Source organism: Stegodyphus dumicola, chromosome X1 (assembly GCF_044657685.1).
Source record: "Stegodyphus dumicola isolate Sdum_Otavi_A_Nest chromosome X1, ASM4465768v1".
Lineage (NCBI taxonomy): Eukaryota > Metazoa > Arthropoda > Arachnida > Araneae > Eresidae > Stegodyphus > Stegodyphus dumicola.
The window spans coordinates 92,734,162-92,748,787 of record NC_140780.1 but is presented as its reverse complement, the minus strand read 5'-3'; the positions used below and the strand labels follow the sequence as shown (position 1 = coordinate 92,748,787).

The following is a 14,626-nucleotide window of genomic DNA, read 5'->3' as shown; positions in this document are numbered from 1 at the left end:
ATCGCTGTGGAATGAATGGGGAGGGCTGTCTAAATGTCATGCGGGAGCAGACAAGGACTGAAGCGTGATGTAGTGATGTTTTTCGGTTAAAATTCTCTTCACTGACTCCTGTATTATTAAAATAACTGTAACATATCTAAAATATTATGTCTTATAATTTCAATGAAAAACGATTCAAAAGAAAATTCTTTAAAACTTCAGAACTTAATTTTAGGGCTCGCGATTATTAATGATGTGCCTAATTACTAGAAAGTGATTATTCTGGACTAAAAGCAAATGAGTGGTATATATTAGGGGACATTTAAGAATTTGGGAATAAGTATGTTATTATGAACTATTATATTATATGAAAATTTGGCAACTATTATATTATTATGAACTATTATATTATATGAAAATTTGGGAAATATTATATTATTATGAACTATTATATTATATGAAAATTTGGGAACTATTATATTATATTATATGGAAGAGTATTTAATTTAATTAATATCGAAATATATTTGTGAACCTCAAGCTATATTAAGTTCTAATCCTCACACTTAAGTGAATATCTCAGCAAAATGAACGAAATGGAATTTTCAGCTTTTCTGTGACTATAAAAGCTATATTTATGTAATACAAGCTACGTATTTTGAAAAGATAACGTAGTTTCGCTTTCTCATTTCTTATAACTTCACAGAAATTATATTTCACTTTCTCTGGAGAACCTTCTTTGCTTTCACAAATTGGGTAAATGCTAGAAGCATGAAATCTTCAGTTTATATGAGCTTGCTACATATCTTACTTTTAGTCTTTGCTTTAAATTGAGAAACGTTTTAAATCGTTCTACTAATATTATAATATATTTAGTACTATTCACATTAATTGAACTGATTTCAATATATTATGGAAGTGTAAAGATATGAAACACTGGAAAATTAACAGTATTACATATAGGAAATTCATAAATTTTCTCTAACATCATCCTCGATAGAAAAATTCATAAGATGAGCAGTTTTAACAGTAAGCAGGGTTAAATAGAAATCTTTTTAAATTATAAATATTAAAAAAAAAGAAAATCTGAAAGGTTTCAGATTCTAAGATTCTAAATTGCGACCAAAGGGGCCTTTTTTTAAACATTTTGTCTGCTACCTTTATTATTAAATATCACGTTCTTCGCACTTAAACCATAAAATTCAGTTCAAGAGCAATATCGCAAAATAGTTTTAAACTGAGCATATCTTTAGAATTTCCGATACAGAGTCTCGCGCGCTGGAGATAATTTTTTTTTTCTGTACAACATTGCCATTGTTCGCTTTGAAATCCTTGAGTTTGTTAATCAAACATTTGTTAAAGTTTTTCAAAATATGAAATCGATAATAAAACAAATTCCAAATTTCGAATTTGGGCTTCCACATGTCCATATTCTCAGTAGAATTACGTCATTCAAAATTCATTGGCTCTATGTACCGCTGCTTTATCACAATGCAAGAAGTATACATACATTTATGCAGATTATTCATTATTTAAGTTCTTCAAATATAATGCAGGTCTCTAACATTTTTAACAACAGTTAGAAAATTTAAACGGACATTTATAGTGAACCAACGCAAAATCGCAAAACGAAAACAATAAGCCCTTCAGGGACAAAGCCCCTTTGGACTAATAAGTTATGATTACTGATAATTATGCCCAGTTCGACCATAACTGGAAGGTAGAAATGTAATATTGATGAAAATATTGAACAAGTCTGTAAGAATTTTCAGAATATGACATAGAGACACGGGTTAGCAATGTGGTTGGCCAGAAAAGAGAACTCTTTCATGTAGGGTTACTTCAAACTTTCGATTTGTTAAAAATCACAACATCTGCAGAATTTATTTAAAAAAAACGAAACAAAGCAATGGCTTTGTTTCGTTAATGTGAGGAATATAAGTAAATGCGAATTTACTTATATTCCTTACATTAAAAAAACGAAGATCTGTATAAATAGCGGTAATTCGAAAGTGGATGTTTAGCCATACAAAATGTATGTCGCTTGCACAAAGTGATATACTAAATAATGTTTCTCACTTAAACTGGATAAAGAAAAAAACCCGCTTAAGATTTTATGTCATATATTAGAGGCCCAGATATGCACTATATTGAATAAACACCCTCACGCATCCTATTCTGCTGTAACTAGATTTTAATTCTGAAACCGCAAAATGAGTGAAATCTCCCAGTGGTTAAAGCATATTCCAAAATATACGCATGTTTCAACGTATGACATTCAAATAAGATACAAACATTCAAAATGAGTGTATAGTAATTTTACATTTTGTATGTTATTTTCATACAGACTTCTGGGGTGTAGGTGCAGGCGTTCAATAGAGACTGAAAAAAATGAAAATATTGCATTGTCTGCATCGTGAAGTTAGAAAGGTCTAGCAAAGATTTAGTAAACCAATTCACCAATTCACTGAAAGTTTTACACTCTTAGAATGTCATTAATAAAGGGTTTAGTAAAGACTGAGCGAAAAATAAAGGGGATGCTTAGTTTTCCTCAATGTGATTTGCTAAGCCTGTGGTGGTTGTTCCTATCATTAGTATTCATGTTCAGCTCAACGTAAATGTACCATTTTCCCTAAACAATATAATAACTAATATAATTTTTCATGTAGTATTTGAACTGTGTAAATGGAATTGCTATAAGAGGTAGATTAAGGTTTATGGCCGCGGATTTGTACCTGTTTTGCGAAGACCATGGAGATTTATTTGGTACCTTAAAAGAAATTTATTTAAAGTGTTTAGAAATAAACAATAAACTAGAGTTTAAAGATGTAAGTAGGCTAAACTATCCTTCAAATATCAGCTAAGTATTGAATCATTTCTTAATGTTAACACACTAGAAACGGAAATCTGCAGCATATAACTCTTTCTTCTCCAATGTTATTTTTACATTTGCTTTATTTTTCACAAACATTTATTCATACTTTTAAAATATTTTCTAATCATTATTATTACTATTAGTGAATTTAAATAAATAATTTTTACTAAAGCAACATCGAAGCGCGCCGAAAACAGTACCTTTTCTGTCCATCTTGAAATAAGAGATGATGGTATAGAAATTATAAAAACGTAGTGAAAGCCTTTTGATTTTTTCAAAACAGTGTGTTTTCCTCTTCAGATTTTACGGAAAATATTTCCTGTAAACAATTTAAATTGCAGCAGACCATAATTATTCAACCTGCTCGATGCCAAATGATTCTATGCTTTGAATGCTTCCATGGTGGCTATCGTCTTGTGAATCTATACAGAAAGCGGAATGAGCTTCGCGATTAGAAGTGAAAATTGTGTGAATTGCCGGGATTCGAACATGGATCTCTCCAATACGCGCTGAGTGGGCTATCGTTAAATTACCATTACTTACCGTTACCGTTAAGGTGGGCTGGAAGAAGGGAGAATCTAAACAGACATCAATTTTAGAGCTTTGTCATAAATCCCTTGGCATGCGGTTTCTTTTTTAAACACGAATTTCAAACTCCTTCAAAACACTGACTAAGCCTTAATTTCCTTTTTTCCTGTATTTCATTTTTAATATTATTCTTTTTATGGGGATATATCATATGCTTGTGGCTCATTTATTTGTAAGTCCTAAATCTTCTTACAGACACTCTTACTCTAGTAGAATGCTACTACCAAGCTGAAAGAAAAGCAGTCTCAATTATCTACGAGGCTGTTGATATTGATCCCAATACGTAATGTGACAACAGTAGAATAAAGAATTCGGATGCATCTAATCGCTCAACAAAATGTGTCTCAAGTCGTTAAAGCGAATTCTTAAACAATAAGTATTTTATTTTATCTCAGAAAATAATTTTCATTTTGAAGCAGTCCTTCGTGAATTAGCTTCATTTACTGCAAAATGTATTACTCGTTCCTAAAAGCATCTTTCAACATTTCATGTATTTTTCTAGACGTTAGCCTGCAAATAAAAGAGTTTCGGAAATTTATTTGATCTTATGCAATCATTGCGAGCAATCTTGAAAAAGCGCATATGCAGGGATGTTTAATAGGATTAGCTACATAACAATTGCACTAGATGATAAATTTGCTTTCATTGAACTAAGGTCTGTAAATTATAAATGTAAGATTATGTACACTTCTGGGAATCTATTTTCAAGCTTTTTTTTTGTGTGTGTTTTAAGAAAATTTGGTTTATAGTTAAATGAATCATTAAAAAACACGTGTGAACAAATATATTTAGTGGCTGAATCTAAAACTTTAGGATAACTGAAGTTTCAGTACTTAGTATAATTAAAATACTGATAAGCAAATCTGAATTTTTAATTGCATTTTTTTGTAACTGCAAAAGGTAATTTAGAGGGTTTAAAATTAGAAAGATTTTCAAGCAAACATAATTTAGAATTTTTATTTAGTGAACCGATATTGCGAATGAAATTGAAACTGGGAAATTTATGTTTCAGAATAATTTGCTGAATAAACTAACTCTAATAAAATGAGAATATAATTAGATTAAAATGTAAATAAATATATTTAACCGGTGCGCATTTTTGTTTCACTAACTTTTACTTATATGTAAATACAATAAGAATGTTCTTAGATTTATGGGTCACAGTGTAGTGTCATAAGGTGCTTTTTATAAGAAGGGGACATAAAAAATGTGCAATGCCCTCCCCGAGACTCAAGCATTGTACCTCTCAAATACGCGTCGAACATGCTTCCATTTACGAAGACATGCAGAAAGGATAGAGTAAATACCTTATATACTCCCACTTTCAAAGGCGACTGGAGATTACGGAACCCAATCGTCAAACCCTGGTGGTGAAAAGCTATCGTCCTCCACCTTGTTTTTAGTCCGGACACGCCACTTGTAGAGTCATCAGTCTTTTTTTTTCTTAAAAAGACTTGAAAATTGAGCAGTGCGCTTGCTGGGACTCAAACCCTGGACTTCTCGAATATGTATTAAGTATGCTTCCAATTAGACCACGAAGGCATGCGAATAGGGGAAAGGTGGAAAATACATTATAACAGTAACTCAACGGTTGTCTCATATGACAGTTAATGAAAGTGCACGTTGTGAATGTAACACTTTGAAGATGACAAATGTTTAAACTTTGCTGTGCATTCTGGAATTTGTCACTGGTAAAACGGTAAAATAACTGTTCATAACTAAGGCCATTGTCTAACGGTGATATGGTCTTCCGTGGCAGGAAAAAGAAAATATTTTCAGTTATTATTTACTAAGAAATATCGCAGACTTAAGCGGCAGGTGAAGTTCTGAAAAGATTCTGTTGTTTTCATACTTAGTGGCAGTAATTAAATTTTTCCCTTATTCAGTCCAAGATTATTTTAAGTTCTGGTTTTGCAACTACTTTGTTTGAACACAAGTTGCTTTCCAAAAGCAAATGAATTTTATTTACCCTTACATCTTTAGCAGTAATTACTGATTTTAGTATGTAATAAATTCTTTACTTAATAGTCCTTTCTGCGTTGTATTCTTTCGAAGCAATTAACTGGCTTTAATTTTCTGTAATGGCAATAAATTTCAAATGAAAGGACAAGTATAGCAGTTAAGCTAAGAGGAAAAATGAAAAGTAGTTCATTGCAATATGATATTATTTAGAATATGTTAATAAGTGTTATTGAATTAGATAAATGAATAAAGCAACTTTATTGCTTATTGAGAGAAAACTGTAACCAAAACATTTAAAAAATTCTCTAACACTTTTTAAGTTGCTGAGTGAAGAAGTAACGCTAAACTAGTTTGAATGGATTCACGGGATTAATGGAATTTTCTGAACTAGTGTTAAAACAAATCTTGAAATTGACAAATCAGGAGTCGAGGTAAATTTTTTTGAAAGAATGGAGAACGAATTTGCTTTAAATTCGAGAGAACAAAGGCAAAAATGAATAGTCAAAAACACAGTGTCAAAAGAGCAAGCGAGTGCATAATTAAAGTATCAAGGTAAAAACTATTAGGTCACACTGGCTTAGAAAATTTTGCATTCTTTATTTCTCACAATTCCTTCTGAATATGTCTGAGATTTTATATAACAACCACTTAAAGAACCCTCGTCAGTAAACGGTTATGAGAAAAGTGATACTGATGTACATAAAGGATTTTAATATAGATGGCAGGAAGATTGTCAGAGTAAATTTTGAGAAAATTAATATTATTTAAATTCTTCTAGAATTGAAGGGCGACTATGCATCTTAATTATACTTATCGTGTTAGTGTTGCTAAATGCGTGGTCTTTCATACAATGTAAATACGGTAAATAATTTTTTAATAAAGAGTGTCGAAGTTTTGTACAATAAAATATTGTCAACGGAAACAAAAGAAAACCTGACAGCTGACAGTTCAGAGTTATTAAAAATGGAGAGCTACCAGAAAAAACAACACGTTTTCATTGTTGAGCAATATTTTTAAAAAAGAAGGTTTGGCAGCTACAGTTTACAATTTTTGTACAAATATGGGTGGAATGGTGATTTAACTTCATCAACTGTGGAAAGATTAATTAAAAAATTTAGGGATATTGGATCAACTAATGTTGTTTAAACTCTGGCTGTCCTTCAACAAGTCGTTCGACACAAAAAATCGAAGCAGTTCATGAGAATATTGCTGAGAGTCTAGGGATATGAAATCGGCATTGTGGTCAAGAACTGGACATTTCGAGAAGCTTTCTGCAGCGTTATTTTCAAGAAAGATTTGTATCTTCTTGTATCCAATGCTTAATTGACTCAAGAACTGAAACCTACTGCTCACAGAGAAGAGAGCGTGTTGAATGGATTATGGAACAACAACGAGTGGGTGTTGATTTTTTAAACAAACTGATCTTCAGCGATCAAGCTTGTTTTTATCTTGATTGATTAGCTAACTGACAAAATTGTTACATTTGGGGTTCAGAAACTCCGCAAGTGATTGCTGAGAAACAAATGCATCCACAATGTGTCACTGTTTGGTTTGATATAGTGAATTAAATCTGTTTGACAGATAATGTAAAGAATGGTTAGTCATTCGCTTTCCAAGATTTTATTTTCAGAATTATAATTGATTCTTTCCTTCATTAGTTTAGGTTCTGCAATTCTACAACAAATCCTGTTTTACTGTTGCCAACAAAATCGTACTTTAAATGCAAATTTGTACAAGAGTTACAAAATCTGAATTGGAATTAAAAATATTATATTTGACCCTAATTGACCCTAAATAGAATAAAAATCGAAAGAACACGACGTTACTTTCATATACTGAACCTGAACTGTGAAACAAGCGAATTGAATAGTTCTATATAATCAAAAATTCATGTCAGGAGTTTCGGAATCGAATATCCGGCACTCAGATCCAGTGTAGGGATTATTATAAATTTTATATAAGACAAGGAATAGCAAGGAAAATCCCCGTTTGTGTATCTTTGAGGAATAAATAATATTTTTTTATCTGGAGATGGTTTCTCTTTTTCCCCTTTTCTCCTAACGCCTTAGCACTAGCATTATGGTACTTTTAGTTTACATTTGTTTACAATGTGCAGGCATTTCGACCGTATCTTAGTGAATGTAAGAAATCTTGCATTTTAAGTTTTTTTAATAAAATGTATTATAACTTATTTTATTAAATTAATTTTGGTTAAAAAACTAACATTTTTTTCAAAAATGCTTTAATTAATTTTTTTATTTTACAGAATTGCATAGCAACAATTTCTCTTTTACAACATAAACCATTAATATTAAAGTTATACTCCTATACAAAACTTTTCCCGATTAACTCTGTCTAAACCATTAATATTAAAGTTATACCCCTATACAAAACTTTTCACGATTAACTCTGTCTATATAACTAATACCTTTATATCTTATGTTTTATTAATTCAAAGAAGTAAAGAAACTTTCCTCAGCAACATTTCTTAAGTAGTTATATAAAGGCTCAACCGATAAACGGCACGCTCCTTAACATTCTTCTGCTTTCTTCTACTTCCAAATTAGGACATTCATTTACAAAGTATTTTGTATTTACATCAGCTAAAAGCCAAAATTTTATGCCTTGTTTATGGGCCTTTTGACGTATACTGAAAAAAAAAAAAAAAAACCGGCATGTCGCCGTTGTAGTAACAATTTTTCAGCAACTGTGATATTTTCATCAGCTTTGTAATACAATAAACAGTGCTCGTTAAAGTTCTTCCGTTCCCCTGACGCAAGAGCAAATGGATCAGTATACGATCAGCAACAGTATTTTTACTAGACCTTTGTAAGCTAGTTGACTTTAATCTAAAGGCTAGACATTTCATTCTTTTGAAGAATCTATCTCCAGGCATTCTCTCACTAAAGGATTTTGAGAAAAAGATTTGAACAATTAAATCGAAACAGAAAGTCCCCGGGCAGCAAAAGCGACACAACAGGAAAATAAAAGTGTCTTAACTCATCAAATGAGAAGTTCCAGTTTTGATTTCTTGATTTTTGACGTTCCCCTATTTCAGTGGATTGCTGATATGATGATATATTTCTTTTTGTTAACAAAAATGCTCTATGCCCTACTTGCATTCCTATAAATCATTTTTCTCTCAAAAGCAGTTAGCCCAACTACTTCTCGCAAAACATTTTGAAAACAAAATCTTTTAAGTGAATTTGTTAAAATAATTTCCTTTTTTTAATACTGTACCATTATTTGCTATTTCTAAACTTTTCATTAATTTTCTTCATTTTCAAACATCTAATACGCCTTTATTTTCTTACTGGCCTATAACTCGTTCCACGTCTTTGTCGTTTTTTGTAAAATAACTAAATCCTTGACCTCTACTAAATTCTCTTTCAAAACTAAATCTTTATCTCCGTAATTTCTCTTTGCTAAGAATTTTATTTTTAGATTCTATACAATATGGAAAAATGAAGGAATATATTGTTCTTCTGCGGGAACAGATGGTGAAATATTATGGAAGACTGCTTTTTGGGGGAATACCGGAGCCATCATTTGATGTCGGTTTCATTTGTTATATTTGGATAACATCTTCATAAGATGAAATAGAAATTAGACTCTTCATGGAAAGTAATTTCTCAACCAGAATTGCCATCGGATAAATCTTGTAAACTTTTACTAAGTCTTCTTCTGATAGATAATTTCTTTCAACAGTTCTACGAGACATGATTAACGGAAAAAAATTACTGATAAAAAAAGAAAACCTCCAACAGTTGCAAGCGAAATGAAGGTGTGACGTAGACCAAGGCGAAGAATTTAAGCATTTAGACATGAAAGACGAAACCCATTTGTGGCATTCCTATTTTGGGAAGGTAAGACTTACTTCTGTTCCAACCCAGCTGTCGAATAACATCTGCTACGAAAATAAGAAGAAAACCCAAAGAAACTGAGTTGACCTTTCCCATGTGTAACGTGAATATGAGCCAATGCCCCCTAAAATATCCTCCACGGGGCTTATCTCCCATTCCGTGTAGTGCCAAATAGCGAAGCACTTAATAAATAAATAATAAATAAATGGAGTCGAGATTCTGTCTAAACCCAGCCAAGTTAGCTTTTTATTAAATAGGGAAGAACAGCAGTCAAAATGACCGCTCACCGTAATTCAAGGTATATGCCGTTTTATAAAAAGAATAATCATTTAAAATAAGACAAATCAATTATGTTTTCATCTTGGTATATATATTTAAGAAAAATAAAAAATACCAAAGTGAATAAAAAAAGGAATTAAAAATGTACGAACAATTTAATTTTGTTTGCGTTCAAAATGACCATTTCTACAGGGTGGGCCAAATAAGACCTACTAATTCAGAAGTCAAACAACAAAAATCAGCGTTATATTTACAAAATATAGTCCTACTAATGTTAAACACGGATAACTCTTGTAATAATCAATTATTTTCATTAATTCTTTTACACATTAAATATATTTTACGGAAATATGTACGAGATATGACGTCAGACAAATGTTTACCATTTTTCTCGATACAGATATTGGCTCTTTTTAACGCTTTTTCCATTACACCACGTAATTTTTCTGGTTGAAAGTTCAGTATTTTGTCTCGAATAGTCTGCTTCAGCTGTCTAATAGTCTTTGGTTTATTAACATACACTTTGCCTTTTAAATATACCCATAAAAAAGGATTCTGCTTCGCCATTGGCTGCAAAAGTTTTCAATCATTGTTCTGAAAGAAGCTAGGGAAATTGTTTTCGGCGTTCCATCCTCATTCTCGAAGAAATATAGTCCGATACCTCTATTGGCCATAACACCACACCAAACAGTACACTTGAATTAAAATATTGCCGACATTTACGCTGCGTCATAACAATTGATCGTTGACAAGTATAGAAAAACTCGATAATTTTAACGCGTTGATTTTTAGTGTATGGTTTCATACTAAATTTCCAAGAATTCAATTATTACTTACAAAAATAAAAAATAATTATATCAAAAAATAAAAACAGTTATTTGTGTTTAACATTGGTAGGTCTTATTTGGCCAACCCTGTATAATTATAATGTTAGATAAAACAGTTGAATTTATGGTAAAAGAGAAAAGGAATGTATACAATTACAGTTTGGAAATTTGTGCTATACAACGGCAGACTTAGAATTTGTATTCTTAATAAAATGAAGTAGACTGGGAAAATAAAAGACATTAATTTGCAATTTTATGCTAATAAATGTGTAAATTAACATATTAAGGACCTTAAAAATAAGATTGTTAAGACTGTCTCTTTATCTTTATGTACAAGATTAAAGTATTTATGTGTGTAGAACATGGTGCATTATATGAATTAATTTCAAAGTAGGAAAAGCATTTTTTTTTTTTGTTAAGCGATTACGTCGAAGAATGCAAAGTCAAGATGCATTCATGGGAGTTTTACAGATGGAAAATGTTTACTATATTCGTGTTATGTAAGGAGAAAACTGAGTTTATTAGTTTTCAGTAGCATAAACAAAAATAGTTCTACATAAATTACCAAAACTGGCATTTGTATGACAGAGAGCTGGGGCTAAGTTATCATATTTAATTAACTGGTATACAGAAATTTATTTTACTTAAAATAAAAAAATAGTATTTCAATGACGAAGTAAGGATTGTTAAGTTATACCAAAGAAAGAGAGGATTAAGAACGTACTTTCTCCTCCTGTAGGTAGACTTAACTACTTTCTGATGTCATAATAACATATGCAGAGCTGCAGATTACTATATTTTACTACTGTTTCGAAAATTTAAAGACTAATTATATGCTCAAATCTTAAAATGTGTGAATATTAATTACAGGTTTCATACTTCTTGAATTTTTTCCATTAAAAGGACAATTTCTGCTTTTCAGAATTGAATTATCAATTTAGATTACTGAGTTCTCTTTATTTTATTACATTTTTATTTTTTCTCTTACATATTATGTCTTATAACTTTTTCTCTATTTGCAATGCGGTTGTATATTCGGTTTTTTTTTTTTTTTTTTTTTTTTTTTTTTTTTTTTTTTTTTGGCAGCACAATAATTTACTTTTGCAAGCCTCTTGGTGTATTAAGAAAAAAACAAAACAAAACAAAAAAAAAAAGGGATAATGTATTTGCGAATAACAATTTTTTTTGTGTCCTAGGAAGCTAGCAGATAGTTTTTATTTCGATGAATGTTGCAAATAGATTATATTTAGCCAAATGCCCTATAGCCTTTGTGAACTCAAAATTCAGGTGAATGACAGTTCCCATTAAATATTTATTATTATTATTATTAACATATATCGTCAACAATCAAGAGTTTAGCAAACGGTAGCCCTTACACATTCTATTTCGTTAGAAATATAATGTCTATTCAGAAGTATTTAGCCCATGGTTCAATAACACCTGAGAGGCAATTAATGCTTCAAATATACACTTTGAATTATTTGTTTCTATTAACCGATCCTTCAGTTTATAGGATTTTAAATTAGTTAACGAGTTATTGTGATATGAACCTCTACTTTTGTTATACTTTTACGCGTTACTATGATTTGATCGACAAAATTATTACGATTATGATCTTTGCTGTGACTTTTCCTTTTGAAATTCCTCCCCAGAATGCAAATTAGCTTTGAGTGCACTGAGAGCTATGAATCTTCAGTACAGAGAGAGCTTTTGGCAATCGCGCCTCGTTTTCAGTATTTCCCTCCAGCTCTAATTAAAGATGATATTCCAGCTTTAGTTTTCTCGCTAGTCGATGTCTTTATGCGCAGGTAAAATACGTTGAAGCAGCTTATTCTATTGAATGTGTAGTCTTAGATCTGCGTTTGAGTTTAATAGTTTGTCATTGTAAAGTTAAATATGTTCTGACGCGTTCTCAGCTGTCAAGTTAAATAGCCATAAGTGATTACATCTGCAAGCGCAAGTTGTGCTTCAGGTTCAATTAAAAAATAAAAGGAAATGTTTATTTTAAAACCTTTTTCAGTATTTTGTAAGTATTTCAGACATATCGATAACTCATTCTCTGTTTAGTGTGGTGTGTTGGACTTCACAAAAACGGAAATTAGTTGCAAGTCAAAGTTTAAGTATTTAAAGGTTAGAGTTTCTGGCAGCCTTGCATTGCATTTACGAACTATTTCCAACTCGGTCAAAGTGGTATTTCGGCTTTAGCCGTCTTGCTATCCGACGTTTATAAATAAGCGCCTTTAATATCCTGAGCAAGCTTAACTTGACTGGCTGTGTGTAGTCTCAGCCTACGTTACTTAAAATTTCAACTTTTATATTATTTTAAATTTCCATAAGTAGCGGCATAAGTACCCATAAGTACCTTCTATTCATTTAAGGAGTTCAATAAAATGGTTATTGTAATTTTGCCACATCATTACTTCAGACTATAGCGATAAGTCGCTTCTCAGTCTAGTATGGTCTGAAATACAGTAATTTGAGTTTTTGTACAAGCGATGCCATGTAAATTATTTCAGCTCATTGCTGATAATTCGAAATTGAACTGCAAACGTACTTAGATCCTTAGTTAAGACGTGAAATTTCATCAAATTATTCTTATGATTAGTGGTAAACTACATTTTTGCCATCATAGTTGTTATTATTTTTTTAACAATTTTGCTTCAGCAAACTTTCCTGCATTGTTTTATTACTAATTCTCAAACGTCCAAACTCTTTAGGTACAAACATTATGTAAGCATGTGAATTACACTTTAATTTTTACTTTATTAAAAATAAGATTTATTTCTAAAGAGAAACATCGAAATTAATTATATTGACTTACCACTTCTATCAGCTGGGACAATTTCAGTTTTATGTGAACAGTTAATGGGTCTGTAACGTTCATCACAGGTCTTACCAGCTTGTTATATCGTGATATCAAATCATCATACAACCTTCTAGCGTCTGGGTTTCCATCACTACCTGCGAGAAATAGGAAAGTTTCAAATTAACAGTAATATCAATTAATAAATTATAAGAAACATTTGAGAAAGCATAAGAATAAATTTCATTTGTACAGAATGCACATATAATATTTATTATATTTCATTAGTATATATGTGTATTTCATATTGTATATTGCACATAATGTGCATCGCACTTATATAGCGTGCATTTCAGCTATGCTTTCAGTTTATAGAGAATAAATATACATATTAAATGCAAAATTGCAAATTTGACTGCTTTAGGTAATCCAAATATAAGCTAAATTTTAAAATAAGTGTATTTCAATGAGTTTGTAACATACAGTAACAAAATTAACATAGATATCCATAAAATTATACTTTTAAAAAGCATTACTGTGAAAATTTTCTAATTTTATTAGAACATGATCCATCTGGAACACTGCGTACTTCAGTTTATAAGATACTTTCTCCATCCTTTCAGCGTGCCTTCATGGTGTGATTGGAAACACGTCCGGCGCATTATCGGGAGGCTCAGAGTTTAAATTCCGGTGAGGACATGGCGGATTTCTTCCATTTTCGTGCTTGGAAAAATTCTAAAAGTCTCTACAATGGCGCCCGAACTAATAAGATGATAATTCGTCACAACTAGGATTTGGCAATGGGAACTTCTAATCTACCTTTACAAGAGGGAGTTTTTTGTAAGGTATTTCTTCCTTTCTTTCCGCGTGCTTTTGTGGTGTAACTAGAAGAATGTATGATGTGTTATCTGGAGGCCCGCAGTTACGATCTCGGCGACAGCACTAAGGATTTTTTCAGTTTCCTGACATCTAAAACCCTAATGGCTGCACACGTTTAATGAATGCTCATTTTGGAGACCGTCACTATCGAACACTGCTAAAATGTTATTTGGTAGCATAAAATAACAGTTCCCAAGAGATCACTGATACATTCATCTTTCAATATTTACAGTAATATTGGGCAATGTCTATATGACATTGAATTTAGGGACTAAATCTCTAGGGACAAAATGAAAAAGATTTTATTTTCGGGGACCTGGATTCCAATCGCATTTCAAGTAGTACCTTATTTCTCGATTCGCTTTAAAACCGAAAAGTAATAGTTTACGGGAGAAGTAATATTGATGTGTTAAAAATCACATGCTCGTTTTTAGGGTAAGAATTAGATCCATTACGAATTAGTGTAACGTTATTAACATAACAATAATCATAACGTTGGCACATAACAATATTCAATACTTAGAACAATTAGTACCGACAAGAAGTTTTGTCTCCCCTAACTAGGGACCAC

General features: G+C 31.4%; 1 protein-coding gene across 1 annotated transcript in view; it reads right to left on the bottom strand.

Moving 5' to 3' along the window:
- LOC118181469 (acetylcholine receptor subunit alpha-like) overlaps positions 1 to 14,626 on the bottom strand; it is a 637,159-nt gene that overhangs the window by 237,120 nt on the left and 385,413 nt on the right. The window contains exon 2 of the mRNA XM_085807084.1: positions 13,195 to 13,334. Within this exon, the coding sequence (XP_085663210.1) occupies positions 13,195 to 13,334 (140 nt within the window). The remainder of the gene's footprint in view (positions 1 to 13,194; positions 13,335 to 14,626) is intronic.